General features: G+C 38.7%; 2 protein-coding genes across 2 annotated transcripts; both read left to right on the top strand.

The window, feature by feature from the left end:
* The first annotated feature begins 16 nt into the window (after positions 1-16).
* On the top strand, positions 17-22,156 carry LOC136265261 (Golgi apparatus protein 1-like). Its single transcript, XM_066060120.1, has 29 exons — positions 17-324; positions 376-399; positions 448-525; positions 664-891; positions 1,225-1,374; positions 1,687-1,794; positions 3,686-3,869; positions 4,649-4,798; positions 5,615-5,682; positions 8,038-8,153; positions 8,209-8,310; positions 9,780-9,921; positions 10,083-10,232; positions 10,780-10,866; positions 10,941-11,003; positions 12,051-12,155; positions 14,465-14,553; positions 14,721-14,808; positions 16,479-16,571; positions 17,021-17,092; positions 17,151-17,216; positions 17,298-17,377; positions 17,431-17,474; positions 17,521-17,636; positions 20,870-20,986; positions 21,039-21,155; positions 21,531-21,651; positions 21,701-21,807; positions 21,862-22,156. The coding sequence occupies exons 1-29, from the start codon at positions 73-75 to the stop codon at positions 22,066-22,068; spliced, it is 3,324 nt and encodes a 1,107-aa protein (XP_065916192.1). The 5' UTR covers positions 17-72; the 3' UTR covers positions 22,069-22,156.
* LOC136265263 (phosphatidylinositol glycan anchor biosynthesis class U protein-like) lies at positions 22,141-26,524 on the top strand. Its single transcript, XM_066060123.1, has 12 exons — positions 22,141-22,319; positions 22,368-22,432; positions 22,488-22,559; positions 22,608-22,670; positions 22,721-22,824; positions 23,062-23,162; positions 23,213-23,310; positions 23,361-23,485; positions 23,749-23,892; positions 23,944-24,068; positions 24,418-24,560; positions 26,349-26,524. Exons 1-12 carry the CDS (start codon positions 22,190-22,192, stop codon positions 26,463-26,465), a joined length of 1,287 nt encoding a protein of 428 aa, XP_065916195.1. The 5' UTR covers positions 22,141-22,189; the 3' UTR covers positions 26,466-26,524.
* Positions 26,525-27,147: the final 623 nt, after the last annotated feature.

Here is a 27,147-nt window from a genome sequence, read left to right as displayed (position 1 = left end):
GTGGCGCTTGTGTATATTGTAGCCGCGCTTAATAAGGGGCGTTGGTACGTGGTGTTAGCGCTGTGCATTAAGATGTTGACGTTTTTAGTGTGTTTAGTTCTAGTAGCGATACAGGCGACGGCGGACAAGACTACACCGAAGAACCCCGGATATGATATTACCCCGTTAAAGGAGCGCGTCATCCCTGATCAAGTCAAAGAAGTGTTCAAAAAGAAAACTCTAATTAGTGCCAACCCAATCTGTCGAAGAGATGCTGCGACACTTTGCCCCGCCACATCTTCAGATAACTTACTATTATTACCATGCATGCAAAGCCAAGCTGAGGTAAGGAGATAGAGTTATTGTGACCGACTTGACATTACTCTTTGCGTACAGAGGGTATCTCCAATGTGTCACCAGGTTAGTATTGCGAGCTACTAGCTAGCTATCCTACAGCTTGTGTTGTAGGTGTTATGGAAGTACAAGGTCTACCTTACAATGGAAGTGACAGTAGGTGGACCATTACTGACACACTGTGAATCACAGGTGTGTCTATTTGTGTGTAGTGTGTGCTTGCTTAGAGTACGTATGTTTGTATGAGGGTGTACCTTGTATGTACATACAATATGTACTAATGCATACAATACTTGTACTTATTTCCTCATTTTACATTCTCTTTTATAGTTTCCTCGGATTCCAGAATGTAAGAAAGCCAATCCTTATAATGGGGAGATGGTGTCTTGCATACTGAACAACAAAAAGAACATCACTGATCGAAATTGTCGACTGACAATATTCCGTATGCAAAAGATGATCTTCTCCGACCATAGGTTAATATATGGCTTCAACAAGGCCTGTGGACAAGATATCATGGAGCTGAAGTGTGGAAGAGTTGAGAGAAATGAAACAATTGTAAGGGATGCCTATGTAATACTGTATTGAATTTCTTAACAACCAAAAGGTCAGACTAAAATTTAGAGGGTAACCAAGAGTACAGAATATTCATTACCTTGGTCAGCACTATGGCTTAAGCTTTTTTTGTGTGACATTGTACAACTTCAAAAGGCTAGAAGTCACCTAAGTAGCTATAGTGTCTTTCCAGGTTTTAAGAGTTACTGAATGAGGCTTTACATATGCACAACATAACCTACTTAATGCTGCCATGCTGTGGAGTAAGTCTCACTTCTTGTGGAGTCATGTAATATATATAGTGCTTTCATAATAGACATTGTTGATACTGTACAGGTGTTTGACACTGGTGCTGGCCAGCAGGGATTAGTTGTGTCCTGTTTAGAGGACAATATCGACCACTTGAGCGCAGGCTGCTTAAAACAAATTGACAAGAAGGAAGAGGTAGCAGCAGAAAGTATTGAACTGGATGCTGCTTTAGCACAGGTTAGTAGTGCATACGTGCGTGTGTGTGAGTGAATGTGTAGTGTGCATTCTTCTGTCCATGCGTACACATGTATGCATCTACACCACACTCATGTACATTAGTATACATGATATACCATACCCAAACACGTGCACAGACATTTTGCAGTGCATATCTATTTATCTACTTTTGCAAAAATGTTTTCAGATGATGTATGTTTAGTACGTAAAGCATTACTACAGTTGCAAACAGTTTTCAATATAGAAATATTTTATTAGCACTAGTACCATGATATGCACAATGTACTCTACCCTATACTGTGTATCATACAGGCCTGTCAACTAGAGGTCAGTGTGATGTGTAAGAGTATTCCTCCTGGTAAAGGAAACTTGTACCGTTGTCTCTTTGATCATATGAATGAGCCCACCATGAAATCCAAGGTGTGTGTGTGTGTGTGTGTGTGTGTGTGTGTGTGTGTGTGTGTGTGTGTGTGTGTGTGTGTGTGTGTGTGTGTGTGTGTGTGTGTGGGGTGTGTGTGTGGGGGGTGTGTGTGGGGTGTGTGTGTGGGGTGTGTGTGTGGGGTGTGTGTGTGTGGGGTGTGTGTGTGGGGTGTGTGTGTGGGGTGTGTGTGTGGGGTGTGTGTGTGGGGTGTGTGTGTGGGGTGTGATCAAATACTTGCTCACATTAATTTTAAAGTACATGTTTAGATCTTGAGTTCTTGATTTTTGTCAACTTTTGATTTGTCAAAGCTGATAAATTAGATTTGTGAACTTTTTCTTCAATCAAAATTTCTTGTGATACATACCATAGTATGGTATGGTACATTATGGACTGAACAAAAGCCAGTGTCACAAATCAGTTGAACATGGTTGTAAAATAGCTAAGTACCTCCTTTTGGCCACACAGTAATTTGTTCAACAGCATCAAAAGAAACATCACCACAGTCAACAAGGCAATGAATTTGGCCAATGATGAATTTGCTCTGGAATGAGTATCATTACACTTACCATATTTATGACCTTTACGGTGTTGCTCAAAAATGTTGCAGTTATTAAAATTCCACCTCAGTCCACTCGATGCTCGAAAATGATATTAAGCCCTTATTTAAATCAATTGTGGCACAACTCAAGTGCAGCTACTATTGAAGGTGTTTAACATGGTACTCGTCTGAATAAATGGGAAGTAGCTCACTGCTGGCACTTGTTTTCCAATTATACACTCAGCAATGATGTCATTTTAGCTGCATGTCTAAATGTGAAGCATTACAATGGCTGGACTGATTGGAAGCATGCTCATTGGGAAATGCGCTACCAGCAAATGTGACCCAGTCTGAGAAAACCGGTCTTATCGCCCATGTCAGCAGATTCGATTTTTCACCCAAGACACAAAGCTACATGATTAAACTATCTAATTCCACATTTAAAAATCAGCTAGACTTGATTGGTCTGGTTTTGCTGGCTGCTTTTCCCAAGCCCAGTGGCGATCCATACGTGTGGTGTGGGGCCTTAAAGGTCAGCCTGGGAATGACTGTATGTGGCTGTACAGCTCTGTGGTGTTGAATAAGTATCTCTGCTGTGAATTTTCTTTCATTTTAGCCAGTTTTGAGACCTCAATGGCTCAAAACTTGGCCTAATTCATCCCTTGGCCTTCCTTTTCACTTTTTGAACACCATCTTGCCCGCCTTCCAGGACCCCCGCCTCCCACCCAGTTTGCAGCTCGCCTGATACAGTCAACCTTAGTTTAAAAACTATCTAAAATGGCAGGAAACTTAGTTGTTGGCTACTTGCACAGTGGATGCTCTGGAAGGTAAGGAATTGGTGTAAAATGTGTGAAAATTTGGTACACATAGCTTCAACCATTGGCGAGCTACAACACACTAAATACTTAAAACTGGCATTTCTCAATACTTTTAAATAGGCGATAAGCTCGGTTTTGTCAGACTGGGTCACAAATTAGCTAACCATCAAGTTAGTGAGTAAATTAGTAAGTCGATCTACTAGGTGCTTGAGCAGATGAGTCTCAACAGGAGTTGGAGATACATTATACGTATCAGCAGTTTAGTGATTATCAGTCCAAAAAAAAAATGTTAGTATTTTCTAATGAAATAGTTGAATCAATGGAAGATTTCAGAGTGATGTGGCGACCAAATACGTTATTTATCTTAGACCATAAAGTAGCAACAAGTTGTGTTACGTTGTGTGCATACAATAGAAATTCTTGCAGTGTCTTATCATCAGGAGTTGCCAAAAGCAGACATGCATATGTTGTGCATGTACGTATTCTCAATTGCTGTTTCTACATATTATATTATTTTCCTTCATTGTTATTCAGTGTCGTAGACAGTTAATGAGAAGAGGTAAAGAAGAGTCACAGGATTTCAGGATGGATTATAAGTTCAATACTGCTTGCAATAAGGCTATTAAAAGATACAGCTGTGATCAAGAAGCTTACACTGAGGGGAGCTTTACAAAAACTGTCAACGTCTTGCAGTGTCTTAACAACCTGGCAACTCAAGGTCTTTGTGTGTGTGCGCACGTGTGCGTGTGTGTGCATGCGTACGTGTGTGTGTATGCGCGTGTGTGTGTGCATACATGAAACTACAAATTGTATATATCACCAATTTAAGAAGCTCTAACAAGCCAGTATTGCACATTGTAGTGTGTATAATTATCTTTACATTACAACCATATTTTCGAGCTGTCACAGTTTGTTCTCCTGGACCTGGTTCTCCATTATGTAGTTCATGTAATACATGTGTGTCGTGTTGTATATTTAGCAGTGCACAATGAAAAGGTGTACAATTACAAACAATTTAAGGCAGTTAATAAAATTTAAGGATAATGTTATCAAAACTGGTCCTGTTCTGTATAGAACCCAATATACACTGTTTACAGGTCATAGTTGTTGTGTGAACACTGTACATGATACACCCACATAATAATTACGTATACAAACACTGTGATTAATATGTGCTATTAGCCTACACATGTAGCCTACTTCAGTCATATACAGTGAAACCTGTCTGATCAGGTCACTGTATAACAAGGTCACCTTTCTAAAACCAGCCATTGTAATAATCCTTAATGGTGTCAAAGTGACCTCAGCCACCTGCTTAATAAGGTCAGGCAATTTTGGCCCAAAAGTGACCAGAATACTGTAATATGTAATATAGCCATGACTCAAGTAGAGATTACATGTCAACTAGCATTCATGGCTACATGTTTTATTACTTTTTTTCTGTAAGTCCTACTTCCTTAAATCTTGTACTTGTAACTGTACTTGGATAATTTACAGGTAGTGCACTTACTGATGACTGCAAGGCTGAGATGGCTACCATGGTAACACTATTGATGGGTAACTATCAGTTAGATATGACACTGGCTGCTGCTTGTGATGTTGATGTGGCTGATCATTGTACCATGGAGAAGAATATGAGACAGGAAGGTGTGTGCACTATGTGCAACTGTATATGCCTATTAGATATGTACATATACACTGCATGCATGTGAACATATTGTATACACATACATACTTGTACGTGTACATATGTAACTGTCTCAGCAAAAGACCGACTTGTTTGCACAATTAAAAAAAAAAATTATTCACTCAGCAATATCTGCAGTGTCCAAGGAATGGACCACCAAAGTTTCAGCCTTCTGTGGTGTGTAGTTTTGGAATTATAGTGTTAGACAGTAGGAAGAGCAAGATAATCGATTTGCACAGCAACTATACTGAAAATAAACTACAGACGCTTACATTCGCAGCCATAACTTTCATTTGGATTAGTCTACAACATTGCAATTTGGCTTAAAACGTCCACCATGGATCAGCACATCAGCCAAGGTATAGTATTAACCCTGTAGGTACTTGCGCATATCTTGCACATATGGATATGAAGGCGGTTTGGTAGAAGAAGCGATGATAATCTTGTTTACATTTACTGCATCGTAAACAAATGCACGTGACACGCATACCGTTGGAGCTAGAGAAACAAAACAAAGATTTTCGAACTTTTCATGAACAGGCGAATAAGATGGTATATAGTTTTAAACGATTTGAGTCTTCCTTCTTCGAGTACTGACCCGATAAAAACTTGCGTAGCATGCATAATTTTACGAATTGTTTTTAAATTTTGATTTTCTCAATACGCATGCTTGTGCAAACAAGTCAGACGGTCACATGTGCATACGTGAATGCTTATGCAAACTATTACATACATGCTCATCAGTTGTGACTTCATATTTATGCTACATATTTCAGGAGGTGTTATTGCATGTTTGATGACTATGGAGAAGAAGAAGCGTCTCACTGATCCATGTTCTGTACAGGTACTTAATGTATAGTGCAAACGATTATAATTCTCAAACCAACCCCAACACTTTTGTCACTGATACAATATATATGTGTGGTAGTGTAGATTCAAAACATAAAGGTTCTTAAGTATGTACTAGTTCCCAGCCAATAGTGTTTTTTTAGTACAGCAAATTCATTTTAGTTTAGTTCTAGTTCTAGTACCCCATTCTACCATAGTTTTAGTTAGTTTTAGTTCTGGTACCCCATATTTCTGTAATTTTAGTTAGTATTTAGTTTCATTTTAGTTAGTGTTAGTTTTAGTGTTAGATATCTTCACCTATACTAACCTTGGTAGCACCCACTAGACTTCCAGAAACTTTAGATTTGGTGTTTTGATAGATTTTTCAATTTTATTTCCCGTTTTATATCAATGAGGCAAGCTGTACCAAGAATCCAATTCTTCAATTAATACATGGAATTTGCTGTTATCTACTAAATTCAGTGGTAGCACCTATAAAGATTGTAAGATGAAATGTATAATAGCCTTATGTTTATTGCTATTAGGGTTGTACAAATTAGATCCTAAACTACGTATTGACAAGGAGGACTGTTTCAACTGGCTAGAAGAACCTCTCCTTTTGTCTTTTCAATTTCAGCTGCTTCAAAATGTTTATAAGCATCAGTATGGCATGTCTTCAAATGCTTCTTCAAGTTTATAGAATATTGTCCTTTAAATTCTTTATATACCACAAATCAAACCATCAGTACTTTTCACAGTACACACACTTTTGTCCTTGATCTTATCATGCCTGAAGTGGTTCCACACTCCACTTGACTTAGGCCTTCGGCCTGGTTCAGCACAACTTCCACTTGCCATTGTGCATGAATGAACAATAGCTCTAATAGAATGTGCTTAAATAACCTAAATCAGCAGAATTAATGCTGAATAACAAGGTTTTATAGTAGCATTTGCAGGCATCACCATCTTCAAAGGAAAGTGTTATATAGTGCACAATACCTTTTTATGTAGGATTGCTTGAGAAACCTTTTAGTTAGTTCTAGTTCTTGAGCTAAAAGTTTTAAAGGTTTTGGTTTAGTTCTAGTTTTTGAATCAAAAATTGATAGTTTAGTTTTTAGTTTTAGAACTAAAATAGACCACAATTTTAGTTTTAGTGTACTAGAATTAGAATTAAATTGCTGTACTAAAACTAGATTTAGTTCTAGTTCCTTAGAACTAAAACAACACTACCAGCCAACTATACTCACTTAGCTCCAGCAGAGCCTGGTATTAACTACAGAAGCAAATGCCAACTGTCCATGTCTCACTTAACTATAGTATGTACGCGTTGAGCTGAATCCTCAAAAACATTTGATAACTCGTGGATGTAATTATGCACTATCTTAAAATTTGGCTCATTTGTAGTACTGTTGACCTGCTAAAAATATTTCAAGATCTTTTTGTTCAAATGTATGACATAATATTTATGGTCAATCAAAATTTTCACAATAAATTTCCTATGGGGGAGCCATATAAGTACAATGTCCATTACAGCTCTTTTCCAAACTTGTAATGGAGCCAAACTGTATGTGTCTGTTGTTGCATAGATAGAATAACGTTTACCGGGATTGGAAACGGAAGTATTCTACATCATTATTTGTGTACAAAACCCCCAATGTTACGTAACAGCCTTTGATGTTATCCGTGTTTCGTCTTACTGCATTGGTACAGATAACTCACTTTCTGTACGAATTTCACTTCAACTACTTCACTGCGAGGTTGTATTACACACTAATGGAACCGTTAGAATGCAATATAGTGAGGTAAAACGTTTCTAAATTTCGTTTTTAAACCGTGTCAGTCGAAAGCGCAGGTCGGACTCGACGAAATTTTTGCTTGTATCTTTTTCACTAGTAAGCATTTAAACTAATTTGTATGCGAGTGCATGTCTCATGGCCATAACTAATAAGTAGTGCCTACTTTATCCAGTGAAACTGCTCTGCTTTGTAGTAAAGTGTACCAAAAGTAAGCGAAACATGGATCCCACATGCACCTACTTCCGTTTCCAATCCCGGTAAGTGTTGTTGTATGTATGGTTGTTGACACCTTTGCTGTTACCACTAATCATCTGGTTGGCTGAAATGTTAGCTTTGTTGTCACTTTCAGGATTCAGCTCAACTTGTACATACTATAGTAAGGTTCCAGTTACACTTTGAGTGTCCCCACTTTTACCCATAAGGTAATGTCCAGACTCTTGTGAGTTTTTCAGGAGGATTTTCCAGCTCTGTTGGCTCAATGTTTACAGAATAACGGCATGAAATGGCTTTTAAGACTTTCCTATTGTGTGTAGTTAGTGCGTGTGTGTGTTTAGTATTGATATCACTTACTACAGATCCAGCAGTTAATAGCTGCAGCTGTTCCCACATTCACACAAGCTGTGGATCACATCACTCGGCAGAGATGTCAGACTTTGTATAAGGAGATGTGTGGTGGTCTGGTCAGTCGGGAGTAAGTTGAGCCATGCGTCTCTTTGTTGCTGCTGCAACCCTAGCCCCACCCCCAGGAGGTTTAGCTGCTTGATGGACCATGCTAATGATCAAGGCACTGATCCAATTTGTAGAAATCACCTGTTAACACTACAGTACTTCCTAGCTCGGGACTATAGGTGAGTGTGCTTAATGTACAGTATACAGAGAGGCATCAGCTGTTTACATATGCATGATTTTATTGCCATGCACATGTGAGAACTAGTGGAATAAATTTAAAAATGAAGCAAGGTTCCAGTGATAAAAAGTAGTGAAACAAGAGATGATGATAGCTATGAGAGAATATCCCTACTTGGCATTGTAGTAATGTGTGATCGCTGGAACTCTGTTTCATTTCGAATTAACAACTTTTATTACAAACTAACTTTCTTGTCTATGAAATACATTGTGACTGCTGTATTAGCGTATCTCCATCTCACTACAGTATGATGTGCAGTAGATTAAGCTATTAAGCTAGTTTTCTACAGAGCTAAGGGCGTGGCCTCAGCAATGATTATTAGAGGTGTGGTCTGTGGTGGCGTGTTCTGGTAGCGTGGCCCATTGCAGTTATTTTATAAGCCCAGCTTAGCTGCTTCCTGATTCTACCAAGGATACTACAGTCCATTAAGCGCCTCAAATAGTTCATGACATCTAAATATGTTCTTTCAAGGAAAGTGTCCATACGGAAAATTAACACTTTGGTATGGTTTTCTCGCATAAAGAAGCCAACCATTTACGTAATTGAAGATAAAAGAATGGCAAGGCAGGTATTCACAGAAGGCACATATTTCACCTGTGAGTTTGTTGTGGCATAAAATGATGGCCATTCGTTTGGCCTCTAGCCTTGCGACTGTGGTCAGGCAGTGAGGCAGACCAAACTGCAGGCTTTGACAATTTCTATATCCAGCTGCTTGTAAGTATTTCCTGATTTTTTTTTAACGTTGTACACCTGTATTTGATATTGAATGGAGTAAGACTATTCCATAAAGGTGATTTTAGTTCCGTATGATATTTCTATGATGGTTTTTAGATGTGGCATTTTTAGTGGCATGTGTCACTGTAGAGGGGGAATCCTACTAAACAGTACTACCATACTGTTTGATAAATGGCAGGCTTTTAGGTGATGAACTACAGGCCGTGTGTAGAGTACGTGTGTTTACATTTTAAAAACAAAGCAGCTGGGTTTTAAAAAGATCATTACTTGTGTATGTTGTTTACATGCTAGTGTTGCACCGATAATTGGATCAGCTATTGGAAAAACCATAAGTTTTTTTGTTTTTTTTTGTATATTGGTATCGGATAACACCACGATGAAAATAGCAGCAGATATACAGACAGTAAATAATGCTTATAAATGTAGACAGTGAGTTGCTACATTGTTATTACTGCTTCCTTGTACTGTCGGCTGTTGTAGCAATACTGCCGCCCGCTATTCAAGCTAAAAATGTATTCCTAGTGAAAAAATGCTACAAGATAGACATGCTTGGATCATCTATGTTTGTCAGCTTGAAAATATTATCCAATATCGGTTATTGGAATGTTGGCAAAGTCTCATATCGGTGCAACACTATTATATGTGTTTGTGTATTTTACATGTTTACTGTGTTAGGATGGATCAACCATTACGGGATGCCTGTCGAGATGATGTCAATAAAGTGTGTAGTCTGAACTACAAGCAAAGTTCAATGGAGTATCCTCCTGCCCATGTAATACACTGTCTCTATACCAGCTACTTGACACCTGCCACCAAGGTGTGTGTGTGTGTGTGTGTGCATGCACTCGTGCGTGCGTGTATATATCTTGCTAACTCTGATTCTCTCTGACGTCTCTCTGCCTCTCTGTATGTGCGTCTCTCTGTCACACATGTACTCATTACAAATTTGTACTTACATTGTGTGTATTTATTGTATAGGATGAGATATCTCTCCAGTGTGTACATGAGGTTCAGAGAGTGATGTTGATCAGATCATCATCTATTGATCTCAACCCTTACATTGAGAAGTCATGTATGGAAGACCTCAGCTTCTTCTGTGGAGAAGTAGATACTGCTATTCCTGGAGAGGTATATGTGTAATGTATGTATTGTGGTTTGTTTGTGAAGCAGCTCAGAGAAGTAAGTATAGCACTGTCCTGGTAATTGTAAGGTTCCAGGTTTGATGCTTGGTGATACTCAGTTTCTGTTGTAAGCAAAAACACTTGCTTAAGCTATATATATATATATATATTGTGGATCAAAGCAAATACCCAACTGTGCCTACAAGCAGTGTTGAAGACTATGTGTAATGGGTTCTTTGACCTTGTATCCATGATGCATATCACAGTACTCCTCTTGGTAATGACAGTTCTGTCTCAAGTGAAGATCCTAAATGGTACACTCACTACACTGGCGGCAATAGGAGTGTTTGTTTATCTGCTAAGGTTTTGCTTAGAGTGCACACAGTATGTCCACCATTTCTGTGTGTCAGTGTTTGTATACCTTTGTATTTGTGAATGTGTGTGTGTGTGCGTGTGTGTGTGCGTAGTACATACATACACAAGAACAGTACAGGTGTTAGCTTGTATGGAGTATTACACAATTACAGCCTGCATACATATTTACACACTTGTAGGAGTTCAAGTGTCTACAGGAAAATATGGAAAATCTGAGTGAGGAGTGTCATAAAGCTATTGGTAGCTGGACTAAGATGGAATCAAAAGTTAGTACAGTATTATTATTTACATGTAGGTGTGTGCTGTGTGGTTGATTGAATATTTTTTTACTTGTATACAGGACATTGAGATGGATCGACCTCTTTTGAAAGTCTGTAAGCAAATGATCAAACAATATTGTGAGGTGAGCACTGGATGTATGTACATATATATATAGTGGCTATAAAAGGCTGGCAGTATTTTAATTGGGGCTCTGCTTCATTGCATTTTAAAACTAGGTGCACACCCACAGCCAGCCAAAAGCCAGCTGTGGGCGTGCTCCTGGTTTACTCAAACCATTTTCGTAAATATGTGTGTGTGTACCTATCTACCTATGTTTGTCCTTACACACCCACATTAGCAAAACCATTAAGTGGTAAAAGTAGCCAGTGAGAAATAAAGGCTAACTATAAAGCCTGTGTTATACTTCTGCACAGGTAAGTTTTGGATCGAAGGTGGTTTCATTTCATTAAAATATGGGTGTAGTGACTCTCTACAAACTTTGTAAGTGGCTTTCCCATTGGGACTTCAGGCATATAACGACCAAAAAGATTGTAGCAGGACCCGTCAGCTACCAGGAACAGTCTATCTCTTCAACTTGAAGAGGGACGTGTCTCCAAGCAAAAATGAAAAGCAGCTTGTCGAGGGAATTGTGGAGAAAAACAGTCAAACTATCAACAGTGGAGAGAATAACTCTGTGTGTAACAATGCTTCCTTGCATAGCAATGTAATTGGAGAATTATGAAGTATTTAATGAATTATGAACTACACTAGCTTAATTGTAAGTGATGTATTATTACAAAACAAAAACCTAATAGCTAAGTATAGGGAAAAATTAAGAATTTATTCGATAAGGGATCGTAGAAATATAAGTAGTGAAACAAGGGAGGTGTCCTACACCTGAAGATATACTATGTATTAAATGTACTTCAGGTGTAGGTAACCTCTGTCCCTTGTTTCACTACTTTTTATTTCTATGATTGAATTGAACTTAAAATTCTTATTATATGTACTTGTTCATAAAACCCAGAGTTCATAATTATTATGAACTCTTGATAAAACTTTATCCATGCACTACCAAATTCCATCTATGCACCAACGTACGACCCCAAGTCACCTTAAGAAAGGGACAATGTGGGCATGTTAAATCTTTGTGTTTTATTATTATAATTGATTGTGGGTTTTGATTTAGGGTTTGCCAAAGGGAAGTGGAGAAATCATACACTGTCTAGCTTCTGCTAAGAATGAGCTGAACTTTGATGAGCAATGTCGTAGTGAAGTCACTGATTACCAAAAGGTATTTAAAATAACAAATATTGTGAACATAAAAATATGACTCATTTAAAGTATTACATTTTGTTATAGTAGAGTGTGTATGCATATTTAGCTCTGTGTGTAGTATCCCTTGTTATCCTAACTAATTTACAGATATAGTTTTCACAATACCTCAGAGCAATGAATTTCTGGTCCTCCTCTCTATAATCTAACTGCACAGTAGAGAAATAATGTTCGATCTACTGCTAATTTGTTATTAACACCAATTCTGAGACTGTTGTCCTCCCTGTTGCAGCTATATCAGACTGACATCACATAGAAAGTTACGTAGGTCACGAAACAGCTACTGAAACCTTACAACTCAAATGTGTGTGTTGCAAAAAATTAACCTACACTTGTATGCTCAGTAAAGTGAAGACATAACAAAGTTGTAAGAATAAATTAGAGTTTTTGTATCAAACAGTATGGTAGTACTCAGTATGGTAGTACTGTTTAACTCTCTCACCACCACAACTGCCATATGGCAGTTTCGATTATAAACGCCCATAGCATCACATTCTAAACACTCTGTAACTTCAGTCGAGCGTTTTAGTAACCCCTGCGCTTATCCTGTAGTGGGCACGCCCTTAAGTGAATGGGAACAGGGATAACCGATCTCTCGCACACTATTGCGTGGTTAGATGATGCAATCGTGTACTTTCGGAATGTCGATAACAAGCATTGTAGACGATTCTTCGACGTGATAATGGCACTACTAATAAAGACAAACAGTAAGGAGAGGGATTAAATAGGTTGGAGTGGCGTATTGCGACTTTTGTATGCCCCGAAATAGTGACCTTGTGCTTGTATGCACATGTGCACTTGCTCAAATGCTGGAAAACCTGACTTAGAGATAATCGCTTCAACTGTAGTGATGTTTATTGTTTATTATAAACAATGCTAAAGTAGTGAAATTTCACGTTTGGTTTCACTTAGATTGATTTTCATACTTTAAAGTTATATAATGGATTTGTGGTTACAATTAAAACACTTACAGGCGGCCAGATATAGAAGTTGTTTTTTTTTAAATCACCAAAACTCGAATTTTCGTCTGCCTGCCTGCCTGCCTGCCTGCCTGCCTGCCTGCCTGCCTGCCTGCCTGCCTGCCTGCCTGCCTGCCTGCCTGCCTGCCTGCCTGCCTGCCTGCCTGCCTGCCTGCCTGCCTGCCTGCCTGCCTGCCTGCCTGCCTGCCTGCCTGCCTGCCTGCCTGCCTGCCTGCCTGCCTGACCACAGTCGCAAGGCTGGAGGCCAAACGAAGCAATGCACGGCCACCACTTTATGCCACAATAACAAACTCACCAGTGGCATGTGCCTTTTGGGATTCCAACAAGTGTGTGCCTCTATGCATTGTCTTTCCTTTTACCTTCAATCAGGCTGTTCATCCTCAGCTTCTTCATGCAATGAAACTATATCAAGGTGTTAATTTACTGCATCAACACTTTCCTAGAGCAGCAATACCTGTAATTTCATGATGGACTGAGGCCATGCTCATTAATGGATGAATACATTCTAGCATGGAGACTGCTCCGAACAATCTATGTGATCATGGTGACCACACCCCCTTATTATTAGTCTGGCTGTATTTATAATGCTAGCTCCGAGACAGTGAAAAATGAAATAGTGACATGTCCCCTTGGTAGGCAAAAGGCCGACTCAAGATACTCTAATACAGCAGTCACCCTAACAGAACAGTCACACATGTACAGCCTTATGTTGTAGCAAAAAAACCAATCAAACTAGTACGGTATATTAATTTTAAAATGAAGTAGGGATCCAAGCGATAAAAAGTTGTTAAACAAGAGATTAATGATGGTATTACAGCATAGCTCGGTGGGAAAATCCCTACTTTGGCATTGAACAAAATAGTTGTTATAACATGCCAGTTTAGGGATTTTCTCACTGAGTTACGTATGTCGTAATACCATTATTATGTCACTACTTTTTATCACTTGGATCCATTTTTAAATTAATAATTTTAATATACTAGTTGTGAAGAGTTCACATAATTTGACACCTCAGTGTTGACAAACATGTCTATAAGACTGTTATCATATGACAGTACACCCACCCAATGTGTTGTAATAGTGTATACTAGTGTAGATTATGGCTGAACATTGACTACTATACATTTGGTCATGAAAATTGTGTAGTTACACCCTGTAGAACTTCACCAGGATATGATTTTGATGCTAAATTTTGCATGGACGAGCTGTTAGCGAAAAGTATACTTTGTAAACTACAGTTGTGGTTCTTTAATCATGCACTCAGCATGTATTGTTTGTATTATTACAGACTATTCTACAAAAGTATGAATATGATCCAGCATTCATCGAGGCTTGTGGTCATGATGCTCACACGCTGTGTGACATTGAGAAAACCAAGTGAGTGTTGTTGTTGTTGTTACTAGAGTTTAACCATGTATGGTTGAAACTATGACTGTACAAAATCTGCTATATGACAGACAGACAGACACACATACACAATATATATATACAACACACATGCATGTGTGCACTATACTATTATGGGTTTGTCACAATTGTCACAGAGCTGAAGTAATGGAATGTTTGCTAAGGAAAGCTAATGACTTACCTACAGCTTGTCGTACTATCATTAGAAAAGAACGACGTGAACAGGTAATGTAGTGTTACATCATGTGCATGCAAATTAGTGTAAGTACAGTACTGCTCAAATGTAACGTTGCACTTGCTCGCACCATTCGATTATGAGTGATTTAAAAACTCACTAATTTAAGGGCGTGGCACTCATTTCCTTTTGCGAGTATTATCCTGTTTCGTATGGGATGAATAGTCACGAAGGAAACGGGTGCCATCCACTTTAATTAGCAAGTTTATTAATCACTTGCTGTGAACGAGTGCAACTTTACATTTGAGCAGTACAGTACTGTATACATAAGTGTGTGTGTGTGTGTTTGTGCGTGTGTGTGTGTGCGTGTGTGTGTGTGTGTGCGTGTGTGTGTGTGTGTGTGTGTGTGTGTGTGCGTGTGTGTGTGTGCGTGTGTGTGTGTGTGTGTGTGTGTGTGTGTGTGTGTGTGTGTGTGTGTGTGTGTGTGACTACTTGTTTGACCATGCAGTTGAAACTAGGCAGGGTCAGGTGTCCCTTTGCATACTAAAAGAAGGTTCTGTTAGTAGATCTGAGAATCCAGATCTCTGCTATTGTTCTGGGCTTATATACCCATGCTCTGTGGAGGGGGAAGGGTGTGCTTACCAGCCCTAATTCTCAGTGTTCAAAACCAGTTACTAGCATCCCTTGGCCTGGTGAGTACCATACAGTACAGTAGTATTGTATATTAGGGATCATGATGAACTGGGCTTTTCCAGCCAAAAAATACCACTCAAAAAAACCAGCCTAAATTTCCAGCTTGGCGCATTGGTTAGGCATGGCCAAGTCCAAAACTGTCTTCAGACTAACCCCAAACCCTTCTATGGAATAGTTTCTATGGAATTTAAATTTTTTTCTATTTAACAGAATTTTACACTGACTGACTAACTGATGCATCCAGCCAAGCATGACTCGACAGTGGATAAGGCTACAGGCTTTATTTTTTCACTGTACAATGTCGCTTTGTCCCAACATGTGCCTTTTCGCCAACCACAGTACATACAATACATGTATCATTGTCCTCCTTTGTGTTCCAGCTCTTTTTGCTGACAACGCAAGGTGTTGATTTGTGATAGTGCAATGTGGCTTTCCTGTGGCTGTGTTGCCGGTATTTTCCGTAGTGACTGGATTGACTGCAGAGATGCTTCTCGTACTGTTCTTTGTTTGTAATACTGTGTAATGGGCAGAGTATAGCTGGAAACAAAACGTAATGGCCACCTCCCTTTCCGTTACGTAATTGATCATTAGGACACACGTTCTGACGCAAAATTACTGGCACCATTCTTACTTTTTAATGCTGGTTCATTTGTCATAATTATGTTTTAAAAATAATAAATAAAACAAGTAGAAGTAAAAATTAGGAATTTTAAGTTGGGTTAGAGATCAAAGAAAAAGTAGCGAAACAAGGGAATAGCTAAAAAGCGATGGAACAAGGAAGGTTGCCTATACCTGCAGATATACTAGTGGACATTCAATCCCTAAACTTCGGTCTATAAACATGACTGAATTAGGGATTAAATGTCCACTAGTATATCTGCAGGTATAGGCAACATTCCTTGTTTCATCACTTTTAGTTATTCCCTTATTTCACTTTGATCCCTACTCCAACTTAAAATTCCTACTTTTTCCTTCTAGTATATATAATAGCTTGGGTAGAAAAGTAGTCTTACTATTTCCTATATAGAATGAGAACATAGAGCTTAACCCAGAAGTGCATTCCGACTGTGAGACTGATGTACAACATTTTTGTCCTGACATTCATGCTGGTGGAGGAAAGGTAGGTTATATATGGTAAACTACTATATAAGTATACTGTGCACTGGCACGGTGGAAAATTTTGTGAAGGTGTGCATTTTCAGAATCAATATCTCTATAATGCTTCAGTTTAGCAGTAAACTCAAGCATACAGTGTAATTATCTCACAGAGTGAATTAATTTTTTACTATCCACCACTGGATGCAGGGAACCTTGTATATTGATAGCACACTTGAGGAATTTTTCAATGGCCTGTTTAAACAGGTGACCTATAAATTACAAGGTGTCCTGTTTAGACATATTTCACTCTACTGGTCTAGAACAGTGTGTAGCAGGAATTTAATCAACAGTAGGAGATTTTGGAATTCAGAAAATCACATTGACTTTGTATTTGTCTGAAAATGACATTTTTGAATGGAATTTGGTAGTAAAAATCTTTTTATGTTGTACTCTCATGTTCACAATTCTCAGGTTATGGAGTGTCTACGTAAACATTTTCATCGTTTATCTAAACCTTGTGGTGCTGTACTGGCTCCTAAGCAGGTATGTGTTGTTGACCAGTTCCAGCTACACTTATAGTTGTTGTTTTCTATACCTGTAGGTCACAGCTAACAAGGATGCCAGAGTAGATTATGTGCTAATGAAGAGCTGTAAGGATGGCATCGAGGTATTTTAATTTGTTCAGTATGTACATTATCTACACACTTGTACAGAGAAGCTTTGATCATGTTTCTTATGATTCTTGTAGAAATATTGTGAAGAGGTTGACCCATCTGAAGTGTTGAACTGTCTGATACAGCACAAGTTTAAGTTTGCACTGAGCAGCGAGTAAGACAGAGTGTAGGAGATTTGTCTGTGTGATTATGTGTGTTTGTATCTAGCTGTAGGGCTGCTATTGTTACTAGGGAAACGATGATCTTTCAAGGTATGTGATTCCTTAAAGTCATTAAATCAATAATACTGCTGTGTAGATCAGAAGCTGAACACAAGACTGCAGAGAGCATGTGGACAAGATATTCATGTTGTTTGTCCAGATGTGCCTGGCTATGCAATTATTCGCTGCCTGTATAGGAATGATAAGGATGAGGTGTGTGTGTGTGTGTGTGTGTGTGTGTGTGTGTGTGTGTGTGTGTGTGTGTGTGTGTGTGTGTGTGTGTGTGTGTGTGTGTGTGTGTGTGTGTGTGTGTGTGTGTGTGTGTGTGCGCGCACAAGCTCCATACGTATGTACAATGTGCGTAGTATAGATAATATTCATTAAGTGTTTTACCATATTTACTGTACAAAATCAAAATGATAATACAGTTATCACAGACGGAAGCACCCAACAAGCTTTGTTTCATAAACTGTTGCTTGCTAAAAGCTTTATAATGCACAGTACAAGATGCATCTCACAATATTTATACATTGGACGAGCTGCAACCATGTAGACTTAGAAGCAAAGTTACCACTTTGTACAGCTGCACATGTGTCCAAGGATACTACTATCCACGCATTTGAGAGAGAACTAACAGAAGCAAAGCAACCAGCGAGTGGAGATAGTATATTAAAATTTCAGGGCTAAAGGTGGAGGCAAGGTTTGGGGTTACCGCTGCTATTCGACATTTTAAGGAAAATGGCCTTTACATTTTGATGGTGGAAGAAAAAGTAATGTGACCTAGAATCGAAGTCAAAGGGAAGTGGAAAGAAGAAGTGCTATTCCGATACATCAGCTGGTCATTAGGAGTGGTGACTTGTTATGATGCAAATTTACTTGCAAAGAATGATGGCTCAATTGACATACCTATAAAATGGTCAAAAAGGCAACTGAGGAGAGGTACAACCGTGCAAACCAATACGAAAGAAGACTCTAACTGATAAAAGGTTATTAAAGCCCAAACAAGCTTTCAGATCGACTCAATGCTTTCAACAAGTTGCTACGGAATTTTAAAAAAATTTATTCGACGGAATTTTCTACTAACTGAGTAAGTAAGCAACTGACTGATGCCTTCAAACAAGCGTAACTCGATAACTGCTAAGGCTACGGGCTTGATTTTTTCACTGTTCGACGTCGCTTCAGCCTGACAGATGCCTTTTGACATACCGCAGTACGTACAATGCATTCTTCATGGACTTACCAGTGTCCTCATTTGCGACTCATTCATCTTTGCTGACAAGGAAAGGTGTCGATTTGGCGTGAGCATGTGATGGCTTCCCTTCAAAACGGAAATTGTACGTATTTTTCGTAGTGGCTGTTTTGATTGCAGAGGTGCTTTCAAACAGTTCTTGATACGTATTGCTGTGAAACGGGTTGAACATAGCCGACAGCGAAGCGTAATGGATACTTCACTTTTCAGACTATAATTAATAAAATTGGGGCGCGGCACCATTTCTTTCAATATGCGTAGATTGTAGAGGTGCTTCCGGAAAAGTTCTTGATTCGAAATGCTGTGCAACGGGTTGAACATAGCTGACAACAACCAAGCGTAATGAATACTTCACTTTTCAGATGATAATTGATATAGCTGGGGTGTGCGGTGCCATTTCAGATGCAGTATGCATGGGTTCACCAGTCATAATAAAATTATTTACAAAAAAGTTAACAAACAAGCACACACAAAAATTTGGAATTTTCAACTAGAGTAGGGACCATAGCACATCAATAAAATGTACTGAAACAAGTTGGAGTAGTCCATGATATTAAAACAATAAGAAGTATTATGTCCTTACTGTGCTCAAGATACCATAACAGAAATGCACAGTAGGGATATAACACTTCTTATTGTTTTACTGTGATTTAATATCATGGACTACTCCAACTTGTTTCAGTACTTTTTATTGATGTGCTATGGTCTAGTACTTGACAAATTTTGATTGAGGTTATCACAGAGTTAAGATAACATCCTTCCCCCAGATTTCTCAGCATGTTTTGTCAGTCCACAATCAAGTTTGATTTGAGATGTAGGCCAAAGTAAGGAACCCTAGAACAGTAATGATGTTAGTGTATATAAAAAAAATGGTTTCGCAGCACTCCACAGAAGCCGTAAACGTTATTGCACCTTAGTTGCTTATTGTTAAAGTACATCAGAAGTTTCAGCTGCTCACTGTATACCCAATTGATATTGCAGAAGGTCTGTCTGTCTGTCCAATAGATCTAAACAAAAGTTTAAAGACTAGCCACTTCACCACTTGTACTGGAACAAGACTTGGAATCACTGCATTATATAAGTGGATGGTTTGTGCTGCATATAAATGTTCTGAAATGATGTAGCCGAATTTAGTACCAGTGGCTGTGGTAACAGTAATGAAGGAATCATTTCTCATCATTTTCAGCATTAAGTATGGTGGAGCCAGTAACTGCAAGTACTGTCAACTTAATGGTTTCAGCTACCACGATACCTTCATTACCAACTCTCAAATCATTTTCTACCTATTTTCCCTCTTCTTGCATATCAAGTGCTTATTGCACTCACAAGCGCTTATCGCACTCTTAATGTAAAAATGTGTAGCAGCTTGCTACTAAGTCAGCACCAGCTATTTGATGAAGCCATGTTGTGTCATGCTAATGAAGTGACAATAGACTATTAATTGCACACACTTTTTCATGCCATAGGTAAACATCTTTTCATTATCATGTTCTACATGTGGTTGTCCAAGTCATCATAAGAACACAGTACTCTCAGGCCACAGGATCTATATATATGGACACCCTCTTACCTACAAATGCAAGAAAGCTCCAACCCTCTTATTAATTGGCCAAGTCTGATTAATATTTTCTGTTACCAGTTAAATAATAGATCCACCACGACATAGATATGTGTCAGTTTACATGACACAGTACATGGAACATGGCCAGCAGTGGTACCGCCAGCACTGGTCTTCGTAGTAGCAGCAGACAGATATTTGCAATTTAGGGCTCTCTTCACAGCTTAGATCTGCATCTACATAAGTCCAGGTAGTTTGGTGCACATGATACCATTTAGCATAGCTTTGCAAATCAAGTTCATTTTCAGCTTGAGTTCAGCCCAATTGTTAGCTAATGTGAAAACATGTTATCTAATAATTTGTGGTCAATTTTTGAGGACTTAAATTTCACTCTTGAAAAAACAACCACCTATACAGTAATGTGGTGAAAGAACATTTACAGTGTAGTAGTCTAATAAAGCATTCCAGAAGCAGGACAGGACTTCAAAAGCACAATTGGACTACTATCTTTGATTTCAAGAGTTTTTTTAAGGTTTCACCCTTTTTAAAAATATTTTTTTTAGATTTACAATATTTCTAGTTGTTATAATCACTTAGTATTCTAAACGATACAGTACCACTACTATTGTTCTGTTACAGGATGGCAATTTGAAAGTTTCTGCAGCATGTGCTAATCTGCTTACTCAACTAATGGCAGAGAAGCAGACAGACTACAGGTTTAATCTTGACTTGATAGATGGATGTGACGAAGAAAAGGTAGAGTATGTCATCATTATATGGTGCCTAGTATGGGTGCTCCTGTTACTAGGTATTCAAAAACTGCTTAGCAACCAACAGACCTGGCCGTGGTTCAGTTATTGAATGTCTGAAGAAGAAAATAGATGCATTGAAAAGTTCCGGTGGAGAAAATAATGCTTGCTATAAGGTATGTCAGTAAAGATCTGCTGTGTTTGAGAGACATTCCAATACAGTATGTGTCCAAGCTACAATGGAAATCAAACTGTGTGTACCTTGACAATTATATACTGTACGTATGCTCCGTTTGTATATGTGTTTAGACCCATGAATTCTGGCACCGCTTTATTTCACATTTTTAGGCATTTCAGCGTGGTCTTACAGTGTCTGGAATATAGGTTTCCATTGTATAGGCACATTTCACAAATCATACAGCGTTAATGACTTTTGTACAAAGACCAAGGTTGATTTTCTTTTAATATTCATAAATAACTGAAACAGGACATGTGTGCATCTTTCAGTACTTACATACTGTATCTCACTTGGTGATTCCACTATTGTATAGGCTGTAGCTGAACTAATAGGTGAAGCTGGTACCAACGTTAAGATTGATGTGAAGTTGGACCAGGCCTGTGCCTCGGACATTGAGAAATTCTGCAGCAAAATCACTCCAGGCAGCACCCGAGGTATGTATGTGGGAACTCCAATATGTGTTTTATGTTTTTATACCGACAGTCATTGGTTGCTTGAACACCCAGTTCACTCGTGACAAAGAGGCGCTGACCCCGGAATGTCTTGCTGCACTACAAAGCAGACATAACATGTGGAACTTTACCGGAATGGTAGGTGTTAATTAGAATTTCGTGAATACAAGTATAAAGATGCTCTATATTTAGAAAACATTTTTAAAGAAAGCAGCAGTATTGCAGAAGCACAGAAGACAGCAGCAAGATGACAGCCCATCGTCTGATGATGAGACCTCATATTCACCGTCCACTGGGTCAAGATCACTGTGGATCTTTCTAATTGTGTTAGGAATAATTGTTGTGTTTGGTTTGGTGTTTTGCAGAAAGTTTAGGAAATCTGCAAGAAAATACACATAAACAATGAATTGGACAAATATTTTGTTATACTGTTATTGACATACTATTCTCCCCTGGCTGGCAATTTTATGAATATTTGATTATTTCAGTTAATGCGCGTGCGCGTCACGTGTGGTAGGGAATGTTGACGGTGAAGGAATTAGCGCTGCTGGGGCTGGCAGTGATAGGTAGATTATTATTGGCAAGGTATGGACACGAGGAACTGAGTAGGCGTGTGGAAGTAGCTTCCCCGTTAACGAGCTGGAATAATGGTGCGCGTTAAATAGAAATATTGGTACTTTAACTTTCATTCGCTGCAGTACTGGAAGGAATTGCGTTGTTAGATGCGGGAATATCACCATACCAAGGAGACGTATGTCACGAGGTAAAAACTGTAGTTAAACTTGTTGTTTTATGCTAGTGAGTCAATTTTATATTAGCCACCATTGACACTGCTATTCTTTAAACTACTACACGGGCTGGGCTCTTCGTGTACGATATTGTTCTACTGTGTAAGTGACCAGTGGTTGATGCCACTACCATTTCTAGACTATTAACAGATTGTAGACCTGTTAGTTGCAGTAGCAGTGTCTGAGACTGTACGATTGCATCTAAAAAGAGAAGTGTGGTCATGGTTACTGTGTAATGTGGTAAACATTGGTTATGTTGATAGGTTGGTAGACAGAACAAAGAGAAAGGATTGTTTGGTAAAGGAATAGATAAAATCTTGCTGCAAGCTGAAGACATTAGTCACTTGCCAACTTATGCAGGATTGGTGTAAGTAGTGTGTGTGCATGCATACGCACGCTATACAATTTGTGTACATGATGTGTGTTCATATAAGCAAGTACTGTTGGTTCCTGTGTGACAATCTTGGGTGTCACCTAATAAGCTTAGGGTTGGCTTATTAAACTTAAGCAACTCTTATTAGAAGTTAAGCACCTCTTTGTCTGTATGTCAAGATATGTAATACCAAACCGTTGAAGTATTTATCAATGTGTGTTGTTATTTCAGGTATTTACTAAATCCATATTCCATTATTTCATGTGCTGGTCAGTCCACTTCAGTTATTGACAATGCTGCTGTGGCCTGCTCATTGTGGGCAGGGCTCACAGGTGGGTGTGGCTAACAGTCTTGTGTAAGCGTTATTTAGTCACATGTACAGGTAACAGTATCCTCTCTACACTATGTTTGTCACTGGCCACGTACCACTCTCTGTACCCTGTCATGCTACTAGTACCATTATCATTGCTGCTGTATCAGGTGGGTGTGGCTCCATTATAGTGTGCAACTGCATAGCTCCGCCCCCACAGGATAGAGGCTTACCTGGATTGACTGGTTGTCTAATTTGGTTTACCTTGTGGAGCAGCTTGTTGATGGTGTCATCTTTCATCATCACTGGATCTGGTGACTTCTTATCAGCAATCTATGGCTTCATGTAAGCAGTAGTGTTGTATGATGAATACTGGCATGCTAACTAGGAGAATCAGTAAAATATATCCCTGCCTGCATGTGCAGTAGTTCAAATCTAGGATGCCACTCATAGTTACCAGTTTTGTCCCCAAAGATGAGTGGACAGGTTCCAAAGTACTTTTTGTTCATTATTTGCACATCACTGAACTCAAATATTTTTCATTACAGCACATTGTAATGACAACATATATGTAAAGTGTGCTTATATAGTTTTATTTCATCTTACAGATTTTGGGTCCCAGACCAGACCCCTAATATTGGCTTGTTCTGGTACATCTTCACTGAAATGTTTGAACACTTCAGAACATTCTTCTTGTGTATATTTCAAATCAATGCCTTCCTATTCACCTTACCATTGTCATTGAGATACAGGTGAGTGTGATATGCTCTCCCTCCCTGTCTGTCAATGTGACTGCTTTGTAGTAATCATCCAATGTTGCTGGCATACGTTTTGACATCTCTTATGGCTCTCTTCAAGTCATATCCAACCATTTCTGATATAACTGTCCCTCTAGCATTGCTGTGTATGTGGTCACACTTGCTCAGATGTGAGTGATGTGGGTGTAGTGTGCATGAGTGCATACATCTAGTGTATTATGTGTGCTGCATGCACCTGTATGTGTTTAAGTGTGTAACTCCGATCAGTATAATAATTTCTATGTCTTTTATGTAAAGGTGGTACTGGATGTATGTATCTTTTAGTGCAAACTTTGGTGACAAGTATGAGTACTACAAGTGTTGTACTGTAGTCAACTTTGAAGTCCTTCAAAAAGCTTCTGTAAAATATGACTGTTGTGTTTGTTGTATTAGAAAGTTTTACTTGAATGTGATTGTTATATTAGAGTATAATAGCAAGTTAATTGTAGGAAAGTGTCTCAGTTGTCATTTCACTTACAGATGCTAGACTGACTCTGGTGGCTGGATGTATGTTACTAGTGGCTACTGTCCTCACTCCATTACTATGGCACCTCTGGATACATGCTGGTAGTGCTAATGCTAACTTCTACTTTGCAATGTCCGTCCTCTACGGTCTTGCACAGGTACATGGCATTTACATTACATTCTGAATAACTACAATATGCTCGTATACACTTCAGTGCAAGCTATAGTCATATTTACGTTCACTGTATTTAAGACAAGAGTCCCTTTTTCATCACAGCAAGAGTTCATAATATTATACTGAGGAGAGTATCCTACTCTCGTATACCCCTGTAGAAGGGTGTATCATGAAGTTACGATGTAACAACAAGATGCCATGGTTTGTGATGTACATGAAGCCATAAAAGTGTAAGAACCGTTAGAAGAATTACACACTCGCGATGCTCAGGATAGCCGTATTTGTGAATGGCCTAGCAAGAAATATCTATGAAACAATCTTAACCCATGAAGGAATGATTTTAGTTCGGTGAGAAATACTGAGAGCTAGAATTAGTTTGGTTGCTAGCGACGTTGTTAGGCACGCGTTCAATCGATATCATGTTCAACTAATGACATCATTAATTATAGAAAGAAAAACGGGCGAACTCAGAAGTGCTACTTCATAACTTCACAATACGCCCTTCTACAGGGGTATATGAGTAGGATACTCTGCTCAGTATATATATACAAGTACATGAAAAAATTTGGAATTTCAACTAGAGTAGGGACCATAGCACATCGATAAACAGTACTGAAACAAGTTGGAGTAGTCCATGATATTAAATCACTGTAAAACAATAGGAAGTGTTATATCCCTACTGTGCTCAAGATACCATAACAGAAATACACAGTAGGGATATAACACTTCTTATTGTTTTACAGTGATTTAATATCATGGACTACTCCAACTTGTTTCAGTACTGTTTATCGATGTGCTATGGTCCCTACTCTAGTTGAAAATTCAAAATTTTTTCGTGTAGTTGATTGTCAACTTCTTTTGTAAATAATTTTATTATGACTGGTGAACCCACGCATACCGCATCTGAATGGCGCCGCGCGCCCCAGCTATATCAATTATCGTTTGAAAAGTGAAGTATTCATTACGCTTCACTGTCGGCTATGTTCAACCTGTTACACAGCAATATGAATCAAGAACTGCTTGAAAAGCGCCTTTGCAATCAAAATAGCCACTATGAAAAATACGGACGATTTCCATTTCGAAGGGAAGCCATCACTTGCTCGCGCCAAATCATCACCTTTCCCTGTCAGCAAAGATGAATGGGACACAAAGGAGGACACTGGTAAGTCCATGAAGAATGCATTGTACGTACTGCGGTATGCCAAAAGGCACCTGTCAGGCCGAAGTGACGTCGAACAGTGAAAAAATCAAGCCCATAGCCTTACCCGTTATTGAGTTATGCTTGTCTGAAGGCATCAGTCAGTTACTTACTCAGTCAGGAGAAAATTCCATCGAATAAAATTTTTTTTAAATTCCGTAGCAACTTGTTGAAAGCGTTTCGGGTCAATCTGAAAGCTTGTTTGGGCTTAGTTTTACCTCACCAATACTGCCTCATCATTGTCAGGGAAAATTAAGGCTGGTTTTTGGGTGATTTTATTTCGTGGGCCATGCCTACTGCTTTGTGGTCCCTACTATACGGTTACTATCGTACTGTATGATATATATATATATATTATGAACTCTTGATCACAGTAAACAATCGTTCTGTGTGTATGCTACCACAAAGCCTTGGATAACTATGTTAATTTGAAACTGGGATATGCAATGTGTGTATAATTCCCTCTGGTGTGTGTTCTGTTGGTAGTATTCAAACCAACACACTTTACCATCCTCTCTGCCCATAGAAGGCAGATAATTATTCAGTACTTGAAACTGTTTCCCATCCCTACAGATTATCCTGGTTACTGATGTTCTACACTCATTTCTGTTCTACCAGTATGACCTGAAAAATGGACTGCCAAGGAAGCTGGATGAGAATGGACAACCAGTTACTCTTAAACTATCCTGAAAATCTAATCATTAGGATTTAGTTTTGTTATTTTACAATATCATAACTGTTTCACTGTCCATACAGAAATCCTTATTACAGTAGTACCAAGTTTAGGGTAGTACACAAATTTATTATTTATGATTTCACTGATAGCAGTGAAACGGATAGCTACTGTGTAGTGTTGTTGCTTAGCAACCATTTCTAGGTTGTTGGTATGGCTCAAAATGCTTATTACCTTAGTCCATAGCAACAGTTACCATTTAAATGATTGTCTAGCAACTGTTGCTAGGGAAACATTATTGGGTGGTTTACCTTTGCAATGACATCTTAGCAACTGAAGGGGTCAGCGGGAAAAAGAGACATGTGCCATTTTAGATTTTTTTTCATCTCTTAAAAATTAAGTGGATCAATTAGGCCACTTCAACTAAATTTCATGTTTCTCGGACCCGACCAACCCATAAAATTTGTAAATGAAATGTTTTTGTTCATTTTTAAAGATCACGTGTTCGATCATGTGAGTTTGTGGCGACAATGTATTGTTGGCCATCCATATCTGCTATGCGTGGGGCGAGCTTGGTTATTACAAGAAGAGTTGTAAAAGCGGACTATGGATGGACGTTTGATCATTTAGATGTACTAACCATAACTAATAGTTTGTTATTAGTTTATACACATGTTGCCATAACTTCAGTTTTAAAAA

The sequence above is a fragment of the Dysidea avara genome, chromosome 8 (genome assembly GCF_963678975.1).
Source record: "Dysidea avara chromosome 8, odDysAvar1.4, whole genome shotgun sequence".
Classification (NCBI taxonomy): Eukaryota; Metazoa; Porifera; class Demospongiae; order Dictyoceratida; family Dysideidae; genus Dysidea; species Dysidea avara.
Note: the sequence above shows the minus strand (reverse complement) of the source record. Positions and strands in the feature narration are given on the sequence as shown.